The 27747-nt window shown below is 37.4% G+C and overlaps 1 protein-coding gene across 1 annotated transcript in view; it reads right to left on the bottom strand.

The window, feature by feature from the left end:
* The window catches only part of LOC126184931 (zinc finger FYVE domain-containing protein 9), a 412866-nt gene that overhangs the window by 231574 nt on the left and 153545 nt on the right, over positions 1-27747 (bottom strand). The window contains exons 5-6 of the mRNA XM_049927602.1: positions 17180-17279; positions 4684-4899 (exon numbers count right to left, since the gene is read on the bottom strand). Coding sequence (XP_049783559.1) covers positions 4684-4899; positions 17180-17279 — 316 coding nt within the window. The remainder of the gene's footprint in view (positions 1-4683; positions 4900-17179; positions 17280-27747) is intronic.

Below are 27747 nucleotides of genomic sequence, written 5' to 3'. Positions count from 1 at the left end.
AATGACATATTTTAGTCTTCCGTAATTATGTGAGTGTGTTTTAATTGACTTGATAGCTCCCGGCCACAGATATCTGTTTTGTTTTCATTTGACATGAGAGTTAACGAAGGGGAAACAGCAAAATAACTAAATGTAAACACGGGCCATGTGGACACTACCCACTATAACTCAGACTGCTCTGCACATCAGCAACGGATCTACGACATTTGCAAACTGAGTCAATACTAAAAAAAAATTGAATTTTCAAAAATATGTTCATCTTGTAGCGCACATCCTTCTGAAAAGTCTGAAACATAAAACATATGTATTCGAGGAAATGTAAGCCATATTATTTGGTCTTAAGTATGCCAAAGAACAGTGCCACGCCTCTTCATAAAGCATTTTTCTACCGCACGTCCAAACTATATTCAGGCGAGTGGAAATTGAAATGTCCTGTGGTGCCTCTCCTACTCCCAGTCGGCCGGTTTGACAGCCTGCCCCTCTTTAAAAAATCTTGCAATTAATAGCAGATGGGATTATTTGTAATCGAGAGAACAAGAACTCTTCAGAAAATCTGAAATCTTTATTGCCTATTAGTTAATAACTTGCTGTTTTGTGTGACATAAAATTAAATAAAGGATATATAAAACCAATACTGACAAGAGATAAGCAAGAAATTACACATTTCTTCAAACCTTAGCTTCTAGCATTTTTTTTTTCTCTCTAATCTTGCTACAGCTTTACATGGTGTGCTTTCCTTCCTGCAAAATAATCTATTACCTCATCAAAGTTCATCAAACGTTTTGCTACATGAAAAATCAAAGTTTCGTTATGTACCGTATTTACTCGAATCTAAGCCGCACTCGAATCTAAGCCGCACCTGAAAAATGAGACTCGAAATCAAGGGAAAAAAAATTTCCCGAATCTAAGCCGCACCTGAAATTTGAGACTCGAAATTCAAGGGGAGAGAAAAGTTTTAGGCCACACCTCCAAATCGAAACAAAGTTGGTCCATTGTAATATGAGACACAATTTAGGTTGAATGAATGACAATACAGCTACAGTAGTTTGGTTCGAGTCGTAAGCTTAGCAGTTAAGCTTTACCACGTAGCCATTGCTATGCGTCAGGCGCTCCATCCGTATTTATACGGGCACCCTTCCTTTTCCACGTGCTTTGTCTGGTTTGAATCGATTGCTTATTTTGCTTTGATCTGATAAGTGCCGTTTTCTTTGCTATAGGTGTTTGCGTCACTCTTAAGCTGAAAATGCATTACTGCACTGTGTCATGCATTGTTTGTCGCATTCTGATAGTGCGTGTTTACGGCCTGTCGCGGCTCGCGGCATGGCTTGCTTTTGTGCGCGCTACCGCCGCGTACAATTAAATAAAAAAAAAAAAAGAGAGGTATCGTCTCATTAGCGAAACAATGGCAAGAGACTGCTATTTGTTGTTACTTACACTGCTGCTTTCTTTGATAATGATCAACAAGAATCAAATAATAGACTGCATATGACAGAACATGTTCTGAACGAGAGTTAGGCGAAAATTTTTCTGCGTTTGAAAATCTTTGCGGCCGCTTCTTTATTACATCAAATTCTGCACAGAAATTAGAGTCATCTTAGATTTAAAAATCTAGTCACTTGCCGTGCTTCATTTCAGACTGTATCATTATTAGGCATAAGAATAATACAAATATAAACATGACACGATACGTATATTCTTCCGCGTTTGCTGTTGTCTCACTCTAGTTTCGTAGTTTATTAGGCAGACAGGATTTAAATGAGATAGCAGCAAACACAAAAGAATACATGGCAAAATGTTTATATTCGTATTATTCTTATGGTGAAGAGAATACTGTATGTGATTCAAATTTCATCAGGTTCCCATTAGCAACCATCTCTTCTCACAGATAGGAAAAATTTCAGAACGTAGAGTTGGCCATATTGACAAACATCCCAAACAGTCTTGCCAGTCAGATTTTCGTAGTACACTGAAATTGTGCTACATTCGAAAATGAACAATACGCAATTTGTATTTACTTCGTTGGATAATGTATGAAAATGCAGTGGTCGAAACTCGCGGCGGAGAAAAAAACTCGTCTTCCATTTTTTTTTTTTTAATTTATTTACTGACGCAGAGGTTTTGGCGCCAGTATTTATCTTTGTGCCTACAAAGCATGCCTGTGTCGCGCTACATATATTCGACGGCAGAAGTTAGTAGTGGCGGTACGTACCAACATTTTTCATAACTTCTGCTTGCTTTGCACTCGATTCTAAGCCGCAGGCGGTTTTTTGGATTACGAAAACTGGAAAAAAAGTGCGGCTTAGATTCGAGTAAATACGGTAATACTGAAAAAGCTGTTAATACAAATAATACCCAAGACTGGTGTGGTTTCTCGATCTGATTACGTCTATTTTGTAACTCTGCTAGATAAAACAAAATAGACCTTTCTAATATGGCAGCAATTTTGTAACACACCAAATAAATGAGACTGTTTTGGCACAAATGGCCATTTTTATAACACGACAGAATATAATCCACGAAGTACCAATATCAAATGCTTATTAGGCCTACTACAAGCAAAAAGCTTTATGTTAGGAAATAGTTTTACATTTCATTCATACCCACCAGCTTCTCAAGCATGAGATCGAAAACCAGTATTACAAAATTTGTATATAAATTTGGAATCATCTTATTCTTCCATAATTTGTGTGATGTCCCCGTTTATTCTCCTTCCTCGTTCTAACAAGCAATCTTGTCATCACCAATTCTGTAGCTATTCCTGCCATTGTCAAAATCTGTTTGCCAATTAACTTCACTAACCCTGTCAGAATCACAGGTTTAGTTATCCCGTGATTATTGTCCGGTTAGGCGTTATTACGTGTTCGAACAACACGTTTTCCAGGTTACTTCCAGAATAGAACTTACAAGTCTGCTAGCCGGGGACTGTACAACTGGTCCTTACTAATGTAGCGATCTGGCCAAAAATTTTCTGTCAAAATTTCATTTTCTTGGATACACCGAGAAGATAATATGTAATCTTTCACACCTGTTATTCCTGTTAGTCGTTTATTTCCATTCTGGTAGTCGGAATCTATGGATTTCGCTAGTAATTATAACAATACTGATCATTCGCAAACCCAACCAACCACATAATCAGACAGCGATTGGTATTCATCCGTTAGGCTTTACTCCCTCAGCTCGTATTGCGGAAAGTTTATTTCTAGATGCGACGAGGATTCTCCTGACAGACATCATGTACATTATGCATGCATTCAAAAGTCAACTTATGATTCATTCAGAAATCAACTTAAAATGTGTTCAAAAACCAACAGGGAAGCATTTCAAAATCATATGAATAATCGATAGACAAACGTGCGCTGGATGCTAGGCGCTTTGTGAAACAAGTCCCCCCCCCCCCCCCCCCCTGAAGAACATAAATTTACTGCCCCCTTTTCCCGGTAGCATCTAGCTGCTTGCTGCGACTGCTTGCACAGCCAACAGCCACATTCCTGTAGTCAGAAGCGGGAGAATCTACTACCCAAACGTGACTCAACTGCACATGCACATGAGCTTGTGTGTAATTGCTAAAACAAATCGACTGTAAACAGTTGCAACTTCACGCTCACTGGAGGCAATTTGTTGTTATGAAGCACTGCATAGTCTACCTAAACCCTTTGACACATTTTCAATTGGCAGACGCCTGCATGAGCACTGTGTGTCGTCGTCGTCGTATATGGCGCCTTTCCTTTGCAATTTAAGTTATTTTCGTTTTTTTCTCTCGTTTATGTTTTATTGTTGAAGTATTATTCTGCAGTAGCAGGATACAGTAATATCCTTTGATAGAGTATTGGTTCTTACCAGTCAAAATTCCAAAAATTTAACTGACAACTCAAACAATGAAAAATTCCCGGAATTCTAAAAATATCCTGGGTTTTTCCCGATTTTCTCCCGGATGAAAAAATTCCCGGGTTTTTCCCGGATCTCCCGGTTGTCCCGGATAGTATACATCCTGTGTACATGAGGCTAATAGCAGAATCACATATCACAGGAAATTAATCAAAGTAATGCCTAGACAAGCAATGTATCTCCAATTCATTACTTATTGAATCAAAATCATGGGCTGTGTATAACAGTCTGCAACAAAAACCAAATTCAGAATCTTTTCTAAGTGGGTAAATCAAGTGGAATGTTGGTAACTTTCATTACAACACTGGTGATAAACTATTAACTTGTGATCAGAAAAGCATTCAACTCAACCAATGTCGGGAATCATCTAAAATCAACACTTGTGCCAACATGTATCATAGCAAAAGGCATTACATTTCATATTTAAATAAAGTCAATCCACATTTCTCCATCTTCTGATTAAAGAACACTTAATGCACAAGACAGAACACGGAAGAAAAAAGGTAAGAACACTAAAAGAAAAGATAGATACAAATTATTTCTTAATATAGTAAATAATGAGTAACAAGTTTAACGATAAATTCCACAGTTTCTGATAAGCTTTTCACTACTATCATTCAGATTCTACATAATACTTCTAGCTAATTTTTAAAAGCATTATGAGTCTACTAACTAGTTTGGACTGCAAACAGTGTTACCTTAATAACTATGATTCGTAATGCACAGACTGATTATAGAATATAAATTAAACTAGACAGCAGAAAGTGACACAAAATGTATGGCTTGTATGCTATTTACCTTCTCTCTTTAATACTCCAACAGGTACCAGAACACTTGGAAGTGGCTGATGCACAGCACTAGCAGCTTGTTCTAATGGTGGTATTGTAGAGCAGTACTCCATAGGATTGTTAGGGTTTGGCTGCCTACCCAAAGGAGTTCCCGATGAAGTAAGGCTATTTTCATTATTTGAAACTGCAGGTGTGTCGATGTTTTCCACATGGTCGTTTATGAATGCTGGCAACAAATTTAAATAATGTTTATTCACATGCTACGCTACTGCTACTGCTACTGCTACTACCACTACCACTACCTCCGCCACCACCACTGCTTCCGCATCCAATACCCACAGCAGTTAAAGTTGTGCATAAAATATCTATATTATATATCAGTTTTCCTTTACTGATATATCACATGGCGATCACAGATAGTAATAACAACAACCAAATGCCTCTCAGACTTTCAAATATACTGCAACAGATTTGGCTTTTTCCACAAATTTTCCATGCAACCACAAAAAAAGTTACACACTTATTGGTAACTTACGATAATGTTACATTTAATATTAATTTAAGCAAAGTGGAGAGAAGCAAAGAGCAAGCAGTTTCAATTCTGACATGTTCTGACAGTCACATGTTTAATACATACCACAACAGGCAAGCATATATTCTACAATAAGAGCAGTTCAATAACTCACTCATAGCCTGATGAATGGAACCTTCCCAGTAATTTCCCCATTCATGTCTCCTCACCCTCACTGTGTCAACCCATCTTCCCCTTCCCTGCTTCTCTACTTTTCTGCTCCCCTTTCCCGCACCCCCCCCCCCCCACTCACCCCACACCACCTCCTTGCCCAACAGCCTCCCGACGCTGTCCCCTGCAGTCTTGTCTTGCCTCCATCTAGTCCCTACGCACTTTGCCAGACAGCAGTCTTCTTTCCACACACTCATACCCTGTTATTTGTACCCCTTCCCTACCCTGTTATTCGTACCCCTTCCCTGTTCCACATCAGACACAACACATTGCAGTCTGGCCAGAAAGGCCAGACATAGTGGTCATGTGTGCATCAGGTGCCTGCTTTTGTGTGTGTGTTCCTTTCTTTTCTGAACAAGGCACTGTCCAAAAGCTAAGTGTGTAATCAATCATCTTTTCGTTGCGGCTGTCTGCGACTCAACATGTCATCTTTGCAGTGAGTAACAGTTTATACTTTCCGTAATTGCCAATTTTGGAGTTCTTTGTTTCCAAACCCTGAATTCCAAGTCAGGTGATTGCTTGAATAATGCACACTTTGTTTTCTACAAATTCCTCAGCATTTCCATGCCAGGGGTTCTTTACTTGAAACAGCATTTAGGTCAGATCAGACCCACCATCTAATTACCGGTGAATTAAAAGTTAAAGTGAAAGTAGTTATTTTTTCAATGTATAAATTAATTTTTAGCTCTTTTCATCTCAGTTATGTTTTAGAACGTGCTGCATAAGCAACATCTTCTATCTAATACATTGTGTACTCTCAGACAACACAAGCAAACCTACTCTGCCCAGGAAACTGGAGCACTTATGAAATGAATAAAAGCCTACATAATCCATCCCCATCTCAGAAACTCAAATAACTGGTTTTGACATAATTCATTCTTTTCCACATCATAGTTTGCTTACGTTATCTTTGTTTTGCACTATCTTAAAAATATCTTTGTGCAAAAATTATGGTGACCCTGCAATGAGTAAATTCTTTCTGCATTCCAGCAGGTTCATTTGTTGTAAGCAAGAACTACTCAAGGTCACACCAAAGTTCTTGGGAAGCATTCTTTTATTATTGCTTCATTTTACTTCTAACCACCCAGTGCCAAGCGAAGGAATTAAATTCACTACTTAATAGAGAAACCATGAGCTGCACAAATTATACAAAATAAGAGATTTGGCAAAAGAGGTTACACATTACTGAGCCTCTATTTAACACTCATTCATCTCTTGGCACATACTCATCTTCTGTTGTCTTTCTTTTTTCTTTATTCTTATATGTAGGTATCAGTGCTGCCCTTATGTCCTAAGTAAGAAAATCATGATCATGATCCTGATCCAAACATAAGGTTCCAAAATTTAATAATGAAAAAGTTTGAAATTACATTTCAAGTTTGTTGTAAGTCACCTAGTGCTCTCATTATGAAACACTGGGTGAATACAGTCTGGGTAATTAGTGTTCCATTTTAAGCAAAAGCAAGGTTGTCATGCATCTCAGTGTTTGATGTCATATTTCCTGAACCATGCGCCATACAATGCTACATAAGGGGCACTCAAACAAAGATGAGACACATGGAAAGCAACAAATAAACTGTTTATTATTTCAAAAGTAGCCAGCATAACTGTTAACGCACGTAATCCACTGTGAGACAAAATGGTCCACGCTTTCACGGAAATGTGTTTTCAGTTGCCTATGGAACCATGGTTGTGCCCAGGCATGCACCTCTTCATCAAAGCAAATCAACAGGCACGAATATCTTTCTTCAGGACCAAAGTTGTTTGAACTACATTGTAGAAATTTCACTGGTACCACACAGTATCGATCTTCCCCCATGCGATTTCCATACTTTTGGAGTCCGGAAGAAAGACATTCATAGCCATCGACTTGCTTCGGATGATAGGTGTATGCCTGCGTACAATCATGGTTCCGTAGGCAACTGCAAATGTTTTTGCATCAAGGCATTCACCACCTTGTTTCACAATGTTATTAACAGATATGGTGATTACTTTTGAAACAATAAAGAGTTTACTTACTTTCATTCCATCTGTCCCGCTTTCATTTGCTGCCCCTTATAATTTTGCAGGCACATTTTGTGATATACCGAGTGATCAAAAAGTCAATATAAATTTGAAAACTTAATAAACCATGGAATAATGTAGATAGAGAGGTAAAAAATTGACACACATGCTTGGAATGACATGGTTTTTTTTTTAAAAAAAAGCAAAGTATTACTAGACGGGTGAAAGATCTCTTGCGCGCGTCATTTGGTGATGATCGCGTGCACTTTCGTCACGATTGGCCTCCCAGGTCCCCACACCTCAGTCCATGCGATTATTGGCTTTGCGGTTACCGGAAGTCGTAAGTGTATCGTGATCGACCGACATCTCTAGGGATGCTGAAAGACAACATCCAACGCCAATGCCTCACCATAACTCCGGACATGCTTTACAGTGCTGTTCACAAAATTATTCCTCAACTACAGCTATTGTTGAGGAATGATGGTGGAGATATTGAGCATTTCCTGTAAAGAACATCATCTTTGCTTTGTGTTACTTTGTTATGCTAATTATTGCTATTCTGATCAGATGAAGCGCCATCTGTCGGACATTTTTTGAACTTTTATATTTTTTTTGTTCTAATAAAACCCCATGTCATTCCAAGCATGTGTGTCAATTTGTACCTCTCTATCTCCATTATTCCGTAATTTATTCAGTTTTCAAATTTATACTGACTTTTTGATCACCCAGTATGTAGATACTGTCTGTAAACAGTGTCGCAAATAGAGTCAGTGATAAAAAGTTTCATACAGGTTTGAAATTGTGTGTCAATTCTGCTGGAAGTCACTTAGTGCTCTCATTCTGAAATACTGGTTGAATAAAGTCCAGGTATTCGCACACAGTCAGTTACACTGCCTCAAGACACGCACACAGTTTCTGTGATGCTTGTCTTATTGTGTTAAGATATTAACATAACACTACACAGGGTGCTTGGGGAGGAAAGGTCACACAGTGATACTATAAGTAATTCTGAACAAAAAATGTTATATGAACATAGGTCCACAAATGTTTCGTTAAGGAGGTATGGGAATTGAAAGGAACTTTAATTCTGAAAAACTTATACGCAATACAACTGGACTGTAACATGATTTTCTTGAAAACAACATTACAGGGAAGTAAAGTTATGTTACACATTTTTACATAACGTTTATTTACTTTGCATTTAGTACATAAAGCATTACAACATGCATGTTACATGTATTCAGTTGAAAAAGATGTGCCACGTCTTTTACAAACGACTTAAACATTTATCGTACAGATGTTGTATAGTTCACAGAGTAGGTTTGAATATCCCACCACGAACGTCAATGCCCTTTTGCACTCTAGCGATAACATGTTGTGTTGCTTGTTCAATTGCCTGTGGTTGGTTCCTGATCAATTCAGCAGTGTCCATGATGTGACGAAGCAGTTCATCTCGTGTATTTACCTTCACTTTGTGCACCTCTGATTTCATCCAACCCCATAAACAGAAATCTAAAGGTGTAAGGTCAGCAATGAGGGTAGGTGCAGTTGAGATGGTTCGTCACATGTAAGGCAACATGTGGAGCGGCACCGTCATGTTGAAACTACATTCCAGTTCAATTGGCTAAAGGATCGTCTTCCAATAGTTAAACAAATGAATTTTCCAAAAAATAGCAGGTACCTCTCTCCCGTCAATCGTTGATTGATAATAAATGGACCTATCAAAAGGTTACCGATCATGCCGCACCAAACATTTATGGCAAAATGAACCTGGAAATTTCTATCCACTGAAGTGTGTGTATTTTCCCGTGACCATCGATGATTATTGCATGTGTTGTTTATTCCACGGCATGAAGACTGGGCTTCGTAGTGAATAGTATGTATGGAAACAAGTGACTATTCTCAATTACCCAGAGACAGAACTGAAGTCATTGGGCATTGTTGCCAACATGGAAATTTTGGACACGCTGTATGTGAAATGGATACAGGTTTTCCGCATGTAATGTTTCCCATACACGTGTCTGTGGGACATCCATACGCAGGGACATTCTTCGTATGCCCGTATTGGGACTTCGCTCAACATTTGCGATAATTTCTTCCTGTTCTCCCAAAGTCTGTTGACGTGCACGCTCAGACAAAAAATATCTACTTAGAAGAGAGTCTGTTGCACACAAAGTGATAAGCCCTTTGGTAAACACCCTGCGATCAGGTAATCGTCTAGTCAGAAAGCACCTGCGGTATTATTCTCTTGCAGCAGTAGCACTACCGTCGCAGAAGTCATAAACATACACTATATCTGCATATTCCTTACTACTGTAGATGTGTGGCATTGTTAGCAGAGCTTGTACGAACTCAATTAACACCATACACTACACAGCGAACCAATCCGTCGATGGTACACTACACAATGTGGCTTACACGGCACAACTACGCAAACAACGGGTGATTGTGCTACGTATGTCACATGACCATAATACATGGTAGGTTGCATAGTGTAAACATGGCATGTACCCGTGCATTGTTTGCAAGAAAATCACGTTACAATCCAGTTTTATTGTGTACACGTTCACACTGAGTACATCAATTTTGCAGAATTAAAGTTCATTTCAATACCCCTACCTCCCTAATGAAGCATTTGCGGACCTGTGTTCATATAACATTTTTTTGTTCAGAATTATTTATACTATCACTGTTTAAAATATTGACCTTTCCTCCCCAAACACCCTGTATATTTTAATGGATAGGTTATGACAGTATTATAAATTTTTAAATTCAGCCAATAATTACTCAAAAGACAGGATAAAATTTTTGTTGCCCCCGAAAGCCATTAGATAGGACACCTTCAACTGTTACCGTCTTCCGGGTTCCTATAAAAATCACCTTGCATAGCAAGCATAAAATGTCAATCAGATTCGTTGAATGTTTGGAGGTGAATTATTTTGTATGAAGAGATGGGCAATCAGGTTCTAATCTATTCCCTAATTTTATACGTGTTTCTCCTCATTTAAAGTTACATGTGCAGGATATCTCAGCTGTAAAAAATACACAGGGGTTAGACAAAAATATGGAAACACTGCAAGAAATGCGTGTCTTGATCATAAATTTAGATGCTAGCCAAGTGTGCATGTGCCGCTGCAATATTTGACCACGAATGGCACCTGCGCAGTGTCCTCAATACATTGCAAGTGTCAGTAGTGATTAGAACAACGTTCAGTTTAGTTGTGAGTGCATTATGTCTGAGCTAAGTGGTTTCAAACTTGGGCAAATTGTATGTGCTTGTACTGCATACAGCGAAAATGGAAAAACATCATCCACTAAGTCACAGCACAGACTGAAGTGTGTGTTTATTGACTGTGACAGTCAATGAAGACGAGAGAGAGAGAGAGAGAGAGAGAGAGAGAGAGAGAGAGAGAGAGAGGGAGGGAGAGATGCAAAAGTCACTGCAGAACTGAATATCACACTCCCAAACCCTGTCACCACCAAAACAACACAAAGGGAGCTCCATAGGCAGGGACCTGCAGGGCAAGCTGGAATTCCAGAGCCACTCATCAGTGATGCAAATGCCCCTAAAAGGAATACATGGTGCTGAAGGCATAAGAACCTGGATTCCCGAGCAATGGAAGAAATCCACTTGGTTGGATTAACCTTTTTCACACCATTTCGAATTTTACATCCCAAGAGCGAAACATAGGAGGGGTTGTGTGATGTTTTGGGCAGCCATATCGTGGTATTCCAAGGGCTCCACAGTTACCCTGCAAGGTCGCATTACTGCCAAGGATTGTGTGACCACTGCAGATGATCAGGTCTATCCCAAGGTACAACTTTTGTCCCCTATGGTGATGCAGCATTACATGATGACAGGGCCTCTGTTCACACAGCTCGCATCATCCAGTACTGGTTTTGTGAGCATAGTGATGAACTGTCACATCTCCCCTGGCCACCACAGTCACCAGATCTCAAAATTATTGAGCCTTTGTGGTCTACTTTGGAGAGAAGGGTGCACGATCACTACCCACCTTCATCATCGTTACCTGAACTTGCCACTATTTTGCAGGAAGAATGTTGTAACATTCACTGTAAAATCATAAAAGACCCATGTTCACACATTCTGAAACAACTAGAAGATGTTTTGAATGCCAGCGGGCTTCCTACACCATATTAGGCATAGTAAAGTGTTGTGATCTTGGTTCTCTCTTTTTTTCTGTCCAACCCCCGTGTGTTGTTCTTTTCTAATTGCAAGCAATAACTGATATAAGCTGGGAATGGTCAGAGCATACTACTCATTTCATTTATACATATCTTGTACAAGTCAATGACAAGCACACCACAGAATGTGAAAACTGCAACATCAATAAATTAGGCAACTGACAATACATCACTGATTAGGACTGTAGAATTGTTCTGGCATCAAGACTTTAGTTTGATGTGAAACCCTCACATGCTACATTCAGACCCTTTACCACAAGAATAGCAGGACTTTTTTGATACCTAAACCACAGAGCAGCTTCTTATGGGTGTCACATATGTCAATCATCTCGTTCTCACATTCTAACACTCGAGACTGTTTTTTTCACTCACAGGTTCCTCTTTCTTATTTGACCAGCTGCTGATTAGAGGTGCATATTTTTGTGCATGTTCACTTATTAGTTCTTCACTAAGAAGATGCAGAAATTCATTATGAGTGACAACTTTCCCTCTAGGAGCTCTATAAAGAATGCATACATTTATTCCAGCAAAAATTCAAAAAAATTGTACAATGCTTGTACTAACCACCTCCACAAAGTTGATTTCACAGAACATTTTCTTGTCACCTTTTCTGGTCTATATACACCCTGTGTTTCATTTTATTATTAATATCCTACACTTTCTATACTTGAATGAAGGGCAGAGAGAACAAGAACATTTTTTTTTTTTTTTTCTTGCCTTGATAAAGGGAAACAGTTGTGTCTCAATGCTTCATCACAGTAGTCTCATACAGTGGTGCTTTTGACACACTGACATTGGCATCCTCTTCTCGAACCCACTCACTCTATCAACTAAGCTTATATTCTTATCAATAATTCGAACAGGCGCAAAGATGTGAAAAACTCTGTTATCACATTCCTTCTACTTCATGACAATATATTTCAGAAATGGTTTCGTTCTGTGACTGACGTTCATCCTTTCCCAGTTCTGGAAATCTGATCAACATATATTTAGTCCCTGAATTGGTTGCTAAACAACATTTGATGCAAAATTATCTGCCTTACTAGCCACGTACTGTGTAAATCTTCACCAGCTGTTCATCGAACATTATGTTTTGTCCTCAACTGTATAGCAGGGAATTATTTTCAATGAAATGATTCCAAACTTCTGATACCAAAGACAACTTGTCTGTTTTGAGTCTTATTGAACTTTGTTTCCGGATATCAGAGAGCTAAAAATTCATAATGTCTTCAAATCTATCCCTTGACACTGCATCATTAAAGGACCTGTGACCAGATGAATGCAAGTCACATGAATATATTTGCTGTTAAATATACCATACTGTATGTTAATAGTTCCTCACTGCACATTCTGTCAGCAATATTATGTATCTTGGATATGTACCTGTATCATGACAACTGGTCTATAAGACCAGAAATATGTTTTGCCATGTCACCGTCAGGTCAGACTACCGAGCAATATGGCACAGTGTTTAGCACATTGGACTCGCATTCGGAAGGACCATGGTTCAAACCTGTGTCCCATCGTCCTGATTTAGGCTTTCCATGATTACCCTAAATTGCTTCAGGCAAATGTTTGGATGGTTCCTTTGAAAGGGCATGGTTGACTTCCTTTCCCATCCTTCCCTAATCTGATAAGACCTACCACCTTGCTGTTTGGTCTCCTCTCCCCAATGCACCAACCAACAGGTAAGACTTATTTTAATATTTTAAATGCACCTGAGAATGGCTACAAAGCCGAAATCAAGATTGTGTGAAATAAAGGCACAATTAACAGTCAAACAGCTGAAATGTCTTTCAAAAATTTCTAGATGACTCTGGTCCCCCATAAAGGGAAAATCATTAACACTAGGTATAAGGAGGCCCAATAACCAGCTCCGACTCTTTGGCATACATTGCAACACCATGTTACTGTCATGTGTAACACAACTTAACATTTGCTAAACTTTTATGTGACGTGTGTCTAATGAAAAGTTAAGTGGTCAAAATGACAGCTGTCACAATTCTAGGTATACAATGAGAAATAAAGGCAATGATTATAGTTACAGGTCTGCAATTTCTACAGTGCAGTCACAACACTTCAAAGCTTTACAACAAAAGGAAATGTCATTACAGACACAATATTTCAGATCAAGTTGACTGCTTCCATGGCTCTAGTGTTAAACATCATGACATGGAACTGAAGAAGGCTGCATATGTTTATATGGACTCTCCCTCCATGATGTTTGTCTACAAGTCCCCAAACCAGCAACCATGGTCACTGAGTACAATAATGGATGAGATGCTGATCAACTGTATTCCAAACATGTTAGGTGGCCGAAGGCCATGTAAGATGAATTCACAATCCCTTCTTTGTAGGCCTGCACACACTCCATATCACATGTGCCTTGGCATTGCCTGACTGGAAGGAAGGGCAGTACGTACTACCAGAAACTGTTTTATAACAGCTATTTGGACAAGAGAGTGATCACCCTAAGCTGTGGTTACATTCCATGATTCAGTTCCCACTTGTCATTCTATCCACACGTGAATCACTTCAACTGCAACATGCCTTGTCTAAGCCATAATTACATATTATATGACAAACTCATCTGCCAGATACCTATCACTCTGCCTCATTCAGGCACGCTCATATGCTGGTACAACACACTCTGACATAGATGCTGCAAACTGGCAGTGTCTTTTGACATTCCACTTTCTTTTAGGACTTTCCACCAACTGAGTTCCCACCTCTGTAGATGAGGTTACTGTGTGGTGTGGCTCAACTTGAAGATAAACCAGTATGTACAATGGTGGTGGACGAGATTTTCACTGCAAGTACTTGGGCGGAAGGGGTGGAGTGGGTTTTTTATACAGTTCTTTATCACCAGTCTTTGCATCAACATTCTAGGTTACATTCCACACATCTCTGCAGTGTCTCGTGAAACCTGGGCACATAACACTGCGGATTGTCATCCATCCATCCATCCATCCATCCATCCATCCATTCATCCATGCACTGGATGGGGATGTTAAGCTTGGTGGTCCCCTTATTGCTATTTGAGAGGAGTAGGCTATGTGCTGGTACCACATTTCATCCTTAGTTACTTAGCTATAGTTAATTACATGTCCCATAGATAATTTGAATGTTTCTTTCACTGAAATTATGTGGAATGAGTCAAATACAGGACATGTATACATGATTAGTGTTAATGCTAATGAACACATTAGTTCTACTCATGCAACTGCACTTTTTTTGCTGGCTACCAGGTTTTAAGTAAAAAAAGAGAAGGGTTGTCCAGGAGAAATAATTTTAAATTAGATTTAAAACTTACTTTGCTACCTGTCAGACATCTCATGTTATGGGCAAATGATCAAAAAATTTTGTTGCTGCATATTGAACTCCTTTCTGAGCCACTGACAGCTTTAACAATGGGTAATAAAGGTCATTTTCCCTGTAGTGTTGTAAGTATGGACATCACTGTTCTTCTCAAATTGTGATGGATTATTTAGCAAATATATGTATTGTGATGGTGCAGGTAAAATGCCGAGCTCCTTTAAGAGGTACCTACTTACTACTTGCTTTTGTGCTATCAATTCTTTCTTTATAAGTGACAAGTTCCCGAGAAAATTATTCCATATGAATTATTAAGTGGAAATATATGCTAAATATGTCAGGAATTTGACACGTTTCTTTCCAGTTGAAATTTTTGTCAATATGTACACCCAAAAATTTGGAGCATTCTACCGTATTTACTGACTCCTGCTCATGTGATACATCAATTGTTGGTATGACTATTTGTTGCACATAACTGAATGTAGTGTGTTTTTTCCTCTATCATCACACCCAACACAAATATAACACTGCACCACACATGCATGCGTAACACTCACCTACATTCCACAAATACATATAAGACACAACTCTCTCATATCCACAAGGAAAGTGTCAATGGGCACAGAGGAAGCAACCCTTCAGAAAGATGGCTGAACCCTCCCTGTGAAGTATCCCAACCAACAATGCCATATGACACTGACATTTTTACCAACTGTGGTCAGTGTAACATTGCCCTTCCTGTTCACTCAAAGACTTGGACCTACATATAAGTGATATATCATGTTGAAATTTTCACAAATGTTAGTGTGTATAAATGTATCTCCAAATCATTTTACCTTCTTTTTGATGTGGTACATACATAATTTTTAATCAAATCCATCACTTAATTTCCAAAATAAATCTTGATTTGTTAGTACCTCTTGCTGCCATGATGATCTTTTCGATTTTACCATCTGTTATATGTGTACTACATAAGTAAAGCAGTCATGAATCTCAAGGTTAATTTGGACCTCAAGTGCTTTATATGAAATTTTCATATCATATTGGATATGCTTTGTCATCTTTACATGTAAGAACTTTCTCATCTAGTATTTCGTAAACTCCCAGTTTAATTTGAAATCTAAAGAACAGAATATCTGATACTAAAGTAATACCAAATTTTACAAATAATATTTTTACAAACATAAGCTATGTAAAATATGGGGATACGAACAAGGGTGGCATAAATGATTTGGTAGTATAAGCATATAAATTAATCAGGGTGGCAGGGGTGTCATTAATTTGCATGGCACTGCAGCTACATCACAAGAAAGCAAATTTCATCTACATAGCAACTCTCTTAAGATCTACATTATAGAATTATATTTCATGCAATACAGTTTCAAAGGAACAATGTAGAAGTTTGCACTATCTTGTGAAATGTGGAAAAGTAACTGAGTAGTTCCCAGTGCCCATTCTGATGAATTACTTACTTGAACCTAATTCACTCGAGAAAACTATTAAATTGGGCAACAGAATTGCTGGTCATAACTTACCTACAGGATGCAAAATTTTAATATGTCCTCCAATATACACTCATCATTTCTAGACTGCTTTTGCTGTCAACTTCAGAATATTCACCTTGGAGCAGCCACAAATTTACCAAACACCTGCTTGTAACCGTGAAAACACCACAGAACAAGAAACACTGATATAGCAAGTGAACTGCGCACAACTTCCTGTTTCTAGGGCCAACATATAAAACAAGAAAGTGTGGTACCAACTTGTACGGAATAAAACTGGAAATTTCATTCGTGAAGACAGTGCCATCTACTGGCATATTTATAATACATTTCGCTCTAAATAATTTTAACACATTTTAAAACTTAAGGGAAAAGGTGATAGCACTAAATACAGCTGCATACCACCAGGAAGAAAAACACTGCATATTACAATTGATCTTTCCTCCCCAAAGAAGGAACTAATAGTCCCTAAAGCTATGGCAGTTTCTTGAACTTTTATGTGTGTCTCCATCAGCAAGACTTAAGGTAAGTACTGGCCAGCAATACTAACAATTTTATATTTAGTTAAACCTTCGGGTTTTTTTTATTTATTTATTTATTTATTTACAGAAAACAGATTCTACCACTTCCAGAACTGACTATTTGTAATTGTACTGCTAACAGAGTAATTACAGTGATAGTGGAGAAAATTCTGATAAAGCTTTGGCATAATACATTTTGAAGTCTAGCACTCTTACCTTTTGCCAAAATTCCAAAACAAGGGTGACATACTCTACCCTCAGCATTGTCCATGTAATCTAAACTTGCCTTCAGACTGCAGCATTTTGAACACAGGACCTAAAAAATAAAGACATAATTAAAACATATTCAGGAAGTATTACATGATACAGTGTTTTAACACTATCACTCACTGGTGGTAAAACTTTCCCCAGTGTTAATTTCTTCTTCAGGGCTCTAGCTGGCAATGTTGCCTGACCTATCATCTCTAGAAAGTCAGGACAACTCAGTTTTGAGGATACATAACAAAGCAGAATGGGTCATTCTGTGTTTATTTTGGAAGTCCATCACCAAAATGTTTTCATTAATTTAGCAAGCCTTTGGGAGTGGTTGCTAGTGGGCATCCATCAACCTACCAAATCGATTAAAAATTTGACGTGTGTGTGATTGATTGTATTCTGACAGACAGTACCACTTTGAATACAGCTTTCTATTTAGAAGTGCTCAAAAGACTGAAAAGAGAGCTCACATGGTGTCAAAGCTACATTAAGGACAAGTGGAAACTGCATCATGGCAATGTGCCAAGCCATTGCACCTTCATTGTCAACGAATTTTTCTGGCCAGGACCCACACCTCATTGCTTTCCAATTGTTGCTACAATCTAAACTGCCCCCCCCCCCCCCCCCCATGGTTTTCTTCTTTTTTCATTGAAAAGGAGGTTTGAAACATTGGGACACAATTGTGTACATTCAGGTTTGTGTTACATCGGCTCTAAAGGACATCCTGGATAGGGCCTGGAAACACCACCTCGAGAAGCATAGTAGTATGCTATTTCAAACATTTTTGATTAATTTTATGAATATGTACAGTAAATAACTTTTTATGAAATTTTTCACATTATTTATGTAACTCACCACATATTTGCTAAGGCATTTCAGGATTTTAAAATGCTTCCTGGTATCTGATTTTCAACTCATTGAGATGTGGCAATCAAGTCAATTTCTCATCAAATATTAAATCCAAAAGCCTAATTAACTTGCTGGAATTTAAAATGATACCTTTCATGCAAAGTCAAGGCAAAATAAAGAGACAATGTAAATAACCAAAATCAGTGGAAACAGTTTCCATATGAAGAACATTTAAAGCCAGTTCCCCCCCACCCCTTCCATTCCACTGTTGCAGATAAGTTGAAGTTAATGTGCAGTTGAGCCAAAATTGGGCGAAGAAAAGAAAACTGAGAACTGATGATGAATAATGAGCAATGGATGACATCTTGATTTAGGTGTAACGCTGTCAACAGTGTAATCAAAAAGGCTGTCAATGAGAATGGTTCCTAACGGTACAACATTCTCCCTAAGGAAGTGATGTGAAAAGATGCCTGTAATTCTATAATGAAAATAGCATTCACTCAAGAAACATATTATAAGAATAGTGAAGGCGTCCTCCTATTCCCCATCCATGATGCTGTCTGACAATATTGTGTTTCTAATTGCTACCATAGTCTTTCTCAATACTGAAGACAACTCTCACAAGATGTTGCAGTGGAAGACATCCTGTGCTTCCACCTCTTAACAGAGTGAGATTATCCTGTGTGGAATGATTTCTCCTAAAACAATACTGGGAGCAGCTAAGTAGTTTTCTATACACCATAACTCAGATGAGACAACTTAACCATTTGTTCAAGAGTCCCGCTCACTCACTCAAACTGTTCAGGTGATGCTATGGCAACTGCTATGGAATGTCCTGTTCTGTCCTGGTATTGCGAATGGTGTAAGATTACTTCCTTCCATGTGTCAGATAGTAGCCATTAGACCAAACTCTGTTAAAAGTAGTTAGGCAAGTTTCATTTGATCGCAAGCTGAGATATGCTATGCTGAATATTCTCTGTCCCATGTGAAGTATTCCACTGACATAGCCGACTCCAGATCTTACATTATCAATGAATGGTATTACACCTTTGCATAGTTCAATATAAAATTCAGCTTCTTACTTGATGTGGCTTCATAACACAGATGGGAAGGGCAACTTCGGCTGATTGTGCTGAAGATATGGGAGATGTGTTCTGCCACTGCCACTGCCTGGATTATATCTTTTGAAATGGAGGTTATTACTGAATATAGCAGTTAATTGTCCATTTGTCTTTTCTTGTGATTGTCATCATTTCCTTCAGGAAATTGAAAGGTTTATAAGGCATTACCATAACCTCATTTTGTTCTTCCTCAAAATCATTGTGGCTTTAGCCATACCTACCTGAAATGCAACTAAATTTTCCACACATGAATTGATTCTTAATTTTCGCAGTTCACTTTAATGTTACTCAATGCTGATTGACAATCGGTCTTCCACCACAGAACAGGGTGTATAAAGTGTGAATGACATCTCCATGATAGAGAAACGGTAGAGGGAGTACTTAAATGAAGTATGTGAAGACTTGACTGTCAATGTGTTTGCTGTGGAGTAAGTAGACACAGCACACATGGACCCTGAACAGCACCCCCTGTAAAAGAAAGCCTGTCGACGTAGTGCGTGATGTCACAAGATGGCTACACACATGGTCCCTTCTTCAACAGTTTCACAGAACAGTGCTTGCGAATAGTCGTTCGGCAAGTTTTGCGTCAGTTTACTATTATAGTGAATGTTGTTCCTGCGTTAGTGTATGTGATCTGGTTGTTTAGTTTCTGTGCACTAAATTGGTGATCTGTTTTTCTTGCCTGTGAAAATTTCGTTGCCTGCAAAATGCCATATCATTGTTGTGTGCCGAATTGTAGAGGAAATTAAGACGGTGGACCAAAAGTAACCGTGTTTAAATTTCCGAAGGATGAAGCAACGAGGAAGAAATGGTTGTCAAGTATTCGCAGAGATAACTTCAATCCTTCTTCAAGTTCAAGAGTGAGTATTTGTTTTGTTTATTTCTTAAAAGAGGTTAAGTGTGCTAACAAAGAATAGGCACTTATGCAGTAAGGAAGGTCAGCGACATTTTGACTAATATATCAGATCTTAACTGCATAAGTGCCAAAGAAAATAGTGTTTCATTTTCTTGCCCTGGCAATTCTACAGTTTAGCTGGTTTAGATTATATGAATTCTGTATCCTGCAAGTTCAACCAGTATAGCCTAAGCACAGTCATACTTAAGTAGTTAAATATCTCAGCATATCTTTATACTTACTGTTTTTGCTGTTTGTTGTTAGGAATAAAATTCTGTTTATAATTAAGTACATGCACTTAAGATTCAGACGACTTTCGATGTATTCTGGTTCTAGTATTTAGTTCTGTTTCTTTTTGCTGTAAAAGTCTTTAGGAAGTTGCCTGTTCAAAAACAAGGAATGTGGTGTACCCAGAAATTGAAAATGAAGTAAAAACAGTGTCTCAGTTGCTTGTTTTTAATAAATTATTGGTGGGAATTTGAAGTCAATGCAAGGAATGTTACTATTAGGGAATATAGTAGGCTTTCGACTTTATAGTGAACCATAGACAGGAAAAATGAATGAGTACATGAATGGATTAACAGGCCATCACAAAATGCAAAGGGAGAAACTGTGAAAACATGTAAAAAATAAATACCTGTGGATTTGACAAATTCTAACTTTCTGGGTCTGGAATTTCAGATACATGCCAGTGGCCTACACAGCTGTCTTTTAGATACACAGCTAAAGTACTTGAAAGCAATTGTATGCTATGTTTAGCCTAATAGGTAGCACATAACTGGCAATGTATCAGTTCATCATATTGTCAGTTTTTATGTAAGTTATGAAATGATATATTGATTAGGAAATAGCAGCTGAAATACAAAAGCAAAACAGTGTCTATCTGATAAAAAGCACTACCTTTAAGTACTTCATAGTTCTAAAGGTTACACAGTGTGACAATTACTTTGCATTATTCTGTTACTCTTTCACAGTTGCTTCTATGGATTACACCTGTGTGAGTTTGGTGTCATCATGCTTTCTTGTGTCCGAGGTGTGTGTGTGTGGGGGGGGGGGGGGGGGGGGGGCAATAGAGCAAGACATTAAGCAAAAATCCCACCCTTCTAGTGAATATATGAGCTTCAAGGCTAAATTATAAAAAAAATTATCACTGTTACTGAATTATGCTACAAACATCAGTCAATGTTTGTATTTATTATGTTGCCGTGACATGTGACTGTATGTGTTTTGATATTGTAGAGTTACTGTTTTATAGAGTTACTGTTTTATAGAGTTACTGTGCCATGGCCACATTTATCACTTGAGTATTCCTCTGCATTTTAGTTGGGAGTCTATTTGTATTTTAGAACTAGAAACTAACTTTATATACATAAATTGTTTTCACACTATTAATATTGTCATCACATTCATTTGTAGGCACCTTTTTCATTTTTTATTCATTTTTAATTACAAGTATGTCACGTTCACTTCCACAAGGATGATGTTATTTGGGAAACATATATTGTGGATGAAAGGACTGGTCAGTTATTACGAGCCCCCCTTCAAAAACCACGTTTGAGACCAGATGCAGTGCCGTCACTATTCCCAAACTGTCCTTCCTACCTTTCAAAGGAAGAAAGCAGACATGAAGGGCCACAGGAGAAAAAGCAAAGGCTTGAAAATGAGCAGTTAGCTGCAGCGCTACAATATAGTTTAGCGTCACAGGAGGACTATGAAAACACTTTCAGCTTCAGTTCTTTAGAAGAGTTGATGTTGCGTATGAAGAAAGTGGAATTGCCCAATGAGTGGAGTGTGATCGAAAAAAACAGTGATTTTGTGTGTTTTTTAAATATAATAAGAAAACCAACACCATTAATCACACATTCTGTCATTATTGATAGTAATTTAAATGTTTCTTTGTTTAAGAAAGATGTACAAATTAAGACATTAGGAAAAAGATCTTTTCCTGTAATTGGAACCAATATCCATTAAATTGTCAGTGTACTGCAGGAGTTTTCAGAGACAGATTGTGTGCACTCCGAAACTTCTATAGATAGTATTGTAGAGATAGTGAAAGACAGTCTAGGAGTGCGGAAAGACAGTTTACAGGAGAGTGAAAACGAGATGGTAGACTTTAGATATGAACAAGTTAGTCTCATAAATGTCAAGAAATTTAATCATAGGTTTAGTTCTACATTTGTGATACTGTGTTGTTTGCTATTTTCAATTTCATCTCATGCTTATAATTTTTTACGTAGCACTTCATTAATGAAAATGCCACATCCAAGCACTCTGCGTAGGATCTGCAGCAAATTTAATGTGAATCCATCTCATGAAAGGCTTGGGAGAAGTAATTTCCTGTCCTATGCAAGACAGAAATTTCAATACTTGAACAGCGATGATGTCAATGTTGTTTCGATTGTGGATGAAATTCATCTAAATTCTTATTTGGAATATAAAGAAGGTAGTGTTTTGGGCATGTCATATAACTTGGAATGTGCTGAAAATTCAGCGTTTGTATTTATGTTGCAGAGTGTCAAGTCTGTGTACAGGGATGATGTTCACATTTTACTGGTGAAAACCATTTCATCTAATGCATTATACGATGTGCTACTGGCTATAATAAATGGCCTTGAACTAATAGGCTATAGGGTTTTTTGTGTGGTAACTGACAACAACAAAATCAGTAGCAAAACCATGTCCATGTTTTCTCTGGATAAAGCTGTTAATATAGTTTTTAAACATCCATCTGATCCTAATCACCCACTTTTCTTTTTAATTGATGCCATACACATTGTTAAATGCATAAGAAATGTGTGGCTGAACCAAAAAAATGATGGTAAAGATATGTTTTATCCTCAGTTTCTAGTTAGAAAAGAAGTGGAAGAAAATAAGTTTTCTGTAGCTTCTTTTAAAACACTGAAACAGTTTTATGACATAGATACCAGTTCTTTAGTGAAACAGAGCATGAAACTAGTGCTGCAGATATTCAATCGACATGTGTCAGAGGGCCTTGAGGTAGCTAGTGATAAATTTGATTTGAGACATGCACCATCAACAGCAGAATACGCTCGAATAATAACAAAATGGTTTGATGTCATGAATGTGAAATCAGTGTTTAAAGGGAAACACAAACAGAATCCTTATACGGATCCGTTGACAACTGATAGCGTTTCTAGGCAATTTTTGATAGATTTTCTAGACTGGCTTGACGTGTGGAAAGCAAAGGGCCTGTCAAGTGGGTTTCTCACAAAAGAAACATTTTTTGCTATTCAGCATACAACATATGTCGTTGCAGAGATTGCTCGATATTGTACTGAAGAGCTAGGTATGAGCTATTTACTGACAGCCAAGCTTCAAACAGATGTGCTTGACTGGCGTTTTGGGAAGTATAGACAGCTTGCAGGTTCCCAATACAATGTTTCAGTGACACAAGTCTATGAAGCAGAAAAGAAGCTTCGAATACAAAGTGCAATGCCTTTAGTTTTATGTTCTCCTTATGGCAATATCACAGTAGGGGCCATAAAAATTTTTATGTTTTCTGAAGTTGAAGAAACAGACACATTAGACATAGAAGTCAGTGTAACTGTAGACAATGTTCTATCAGTGAAAGATATTGCAACGTCTTTAACTTTCAGGGCAGGCTACTGTGCTCATGCAGTGATTAAGAAGCTGAAATGTGAGAGTTGCCTTAATGAACTTGTGATTGAAAAGGAGTTGCCAATAAACGAACATTTTAGTTTGATACAGAGACTTGATCATGGAGGACTAAAATACCCATCAGACACTATTTTAAATATGATTGTCTACACTTATATTGTTGTAAGCGAACTTCTAAAAGAACATGAAAGAGATTTTCTTGCCTGTATGAATCAACGTGCTATTGCCTGTGCAGTAGCACTTGCTGCTCTTCAAGAAAATGGCTTTTTATTATTTGATGGGGTATGCTGCAATGGACATTCATCCCAGGCAATAATGAAAAGTGTTGTTTGGGTTGGTGTCAACATATTTTTAAACAACTACTTTAAAAACGTTAATGGAAAAAAAATTTCAAAAAACACTCAGCGAAAACTGCAAACTCTTACAACATAATTTTGACATCTTTATCTTACATTATTTTTAAATCATTAATACAAAACCTGTCATCAGTAATATTGGCACATCAACAAATGCCTCTTTAAGCTGAACTAATTAGGTTAATCTGAAACTAGTCAAACTTACCAAATTGCAACTTATGGCTGAGAGTTTATATAAATATTTTAATATACAGCTGCTAACAGCTATCAACACTAATAGCCTAACTTGAAATTTTTATCGAAGAAATTAATCTTTAATATAAAGAATCTTACACTAATTCTTTCTCAGTTGAAGTTTGGGTGGTGAATGATACATACAGGGGGGAGGGGAGAGGGTGTGGCAGGCAGAAAGGACCAATAGTAATCTTTTTATAGTATGTGAAACCTAAAAATCAATTCTCTTGGTTTTCCGAGTATGACTTAAACCACTTATTTTCTGCACGCCTTATCCATAGTATTTCTAATTTGTGTAATAAAGTTATGTGGCCCAACATGGCACATGCCTTTGACAAAGACAAGACAATGCCATTTTGATCACCTTCCTTTATTATTTTGAGAAAAACTTACACAAACTGTGCTATAGGAGACTCCACTTCTTTCGCAAACAAGGTTAGTTTGTTTTGGTGATAAATATAGTTCCCATTCCTCTATAAATGGAAGACAAGAGCAAAATTGCTCTATAGTTTTCTACATTCTCTGCAACACTTTTCTTTGTAAACTGAAGTTATTACTTTAGCTTGTGATATATGTGAGAAATCTGCCAATTTCTAATGATTCATTATTTGTTACTGTTGGAAAATATACTATAGTATTTATGCATTCTTTAGGTAGACAAACTTCAATTTCACGTAGTGTTTGTGGTGTTCCTCTGTCTTCAACTAATGTCATTATTATGAGTGCAGATGTGCATGCTGTGACAATTGCCTCTCTTTTTCTGAGTTTACTACTTTCTCTACAGCTGTTATAACTGTTGTTCTCTCAACATTTTCTTATGTAGATCATATTTGTACATATTTTACTACCATTACAAATGGTGAATCTGGTAGGGGAGGGCTTTGCAGTACTTTCATGGCCTTCTTTGTGTATAATGATTGGCAGGTCTCCTCATCTAATAGTAATGTAATTGTGGAACAGCTCTCACTTCTGTTACAAGCACTATTGAGTGCCACTAATCCTCAGGTTGACTAATGACTGAGCTCTTTAAATATATGCTTTCTCTGTGCCGTAAAGTGCCTTCTTGTTAGCTCATCTTCGCTGAGGAGGAAAATATTTGAGGTGGACTCTCAGGCACGCCCTCCTGTTGGCTTTTTGAATATATTTGTTTATAAAAGAATATTCAAAAAGCTTAAGCCTATCACAATTGCTTTTCACTCACCTAATCTAATTAATGTGTCCAGATCCAACTTGTTCATTACTGATCATATTCCAACACCACTTGACACATTTTTGTACATAACATGCACTTACATATGGTAATTACTTGCAATTTACAGGGTGACCTAATATAATGTCTATATGCATCACCATTTTTCTACTACAGTGCTTTCATATGCATTCTTCCTACACAAAACTTTATGGTGCAGTGTTTTATTTGCATTCTTTTAGTGTCCCAGTTACTTAAAGACCTTCCATTACTACCCTGGAGATTATAAAATAGCAATTTAATAATTAATGTTGTTCAAAATTTATCATTATTATTCCTAAAATTATGAGACTTAAGTCTCAATAATGTGCTTATTGTTAATATTTGGACTTGGTGTCCATAAGTCTTAATTATTTTGTACCTACATAGTATTCATACTGTACATCTATAATATTCTATTGTGAACCACTATAATCTAAAATTTTTCTCATTCCATGTGTTAGTGATTATTGACAAGAGTCTATGGAAGATGAATAAAAGAAATAAATAAATTCATTCATACACAGAATTTTTTTATTTCATTTGCATTCATTCATATCAGCATGGTCAGTAGATGAAACTTGTGTTCCACTTCTAAACAATTAAACTGTTTCTAATAGTTTACCAGTATATATACTTTGGAATGATGATCTGTTAAAGTATTGCAACTAAATAGAGCTGAACCACCACCCCCACCCCTTTTCCCCCAACTTATGGAAGGATGAAGTATCTAAGCCAATGGTGAGTGCAGCCCAAATGTGATGCCAAATGAAGGTAAGTGTTCATTTTTCACAATTATTTCATCACAGGTCACATCGCTTCATAAAACTTCTCAACAGATGAAATGAAAATTTATTTCATAGTCGAAATTTATTTATGTGTAATTCATGCAAACAGTTTGTTTCAAAAGTATATATTTCTTAGTACAGAAACATTCTTTCTTCAAAGGTATTCAGTTTAGAGCAGCAAAATTCTAACCTGATAATCTGTATTTTGAGATGTCATGTAATTTCAATACATAATTGAAAATTTAGTTAACTTACGGAGAAAGAATTCATTGAAATTTGTATTGGCATACCAAAACTTTCTGGCAATACCATTACATACTCATCTTGGGTCAGTGAGATTTTCTTAATGGAAAGAAAGTTTCTTAGGGAAAGGTGCACAAACTGAGAAGAGATATCATATCATTCATTAGAACTGCATTTCACTTAAAACCTATTAACAGGAGAAATTTCTTTAAATTTAAAAAAAAGCATGAATACAAGGTTGCTGAAATGGTGGACTAAAACATATGTAGAACATGTCTTTCATGGTAATGTTTGTTTTTGAAATGACTCATACAACTGCTTATTACCAGTGCCTCTCTATAGGGGGTGCTGTTATAATTCGAAAACTATTTGCCCAATTTTCGCGTTTCTTTTTTTAATTCGCAAGTATATCATCCAATCAGGTTTTAAAATGGATTTTGCTACATAAGGAATAAACAGTGGCAATAACAGTGTCCGTAAAATGTTAGCTGCCAGTGTGCTACTTTGCAGAATGCCGTCCACATTATTAGACCTGCGTCAAAGTGATGCAATATTTAACTTAAAAAACAAAACAAAACCCCTAACAGCAAGTCCGCGAGAGCATACGAGAATCTTTCGCGGGTGGCTTTCAATCAAAATTTTTGTCATTAAAAATGGTCTTACACAGGAGCTACAAAATGGAAGAATGGTGAATGGTGGTCAGCCATAAAAGATAAATATATACCATTGCAGACGTTTAGACTGGCCTTTTCGAAATTTACAATTTATACTACAGCACTTACAGTTTAGGAATGGTATTGGAAAAGAGCACACTGGCAGCAAACACTTGTACTTTGTATAGCTGATGATCTTTGAACGGCTAACCAGACTGTCATCAAACAAGTCGTGACAATCCCCATTAAAGCAACTTTAAAATAAACTACAATGAAACGGATCCATTCATTTGGGAGTTTTGATGCCTCAGATAGTGAAAGTTATTACAGCCACTTTTTAGGTCGGGGCTAAAAGGTATGCAGAAATAAGTTACAGACAAAAGAAGTGGGTCAGTTAAGAAAGGAAATCTTGTAATTCATGAGAGAGGTATGTCAGATTTCTTTACAAATTTTCCTCATGCGGTTCCCTTAACAGTCTATTGTTGTGGCCAAACGGACTGCGAGCACCGGCACCAGACTATGT

This window comes from Schistocerca cancellata, chromosome 4 (assembly GCF_023864275.1).
Source record: "Schistocerca cancellata isolate TAMUIC-IGC-003103 chromosome 4, iqSchCanc2.1, whole genome shotgun sequence".
Classification (NCBI taxonomy): Eukaryota; Metazoa; Arthropoda; class Insecta; order Orthoptera; family Acrididae; genus Schistocerca; species Schistocerca cancellata.
Note: the sequence above shows the minus strand (reverse complement) of the source record. Positions and strands in the feature narration are given on the sequence as shown.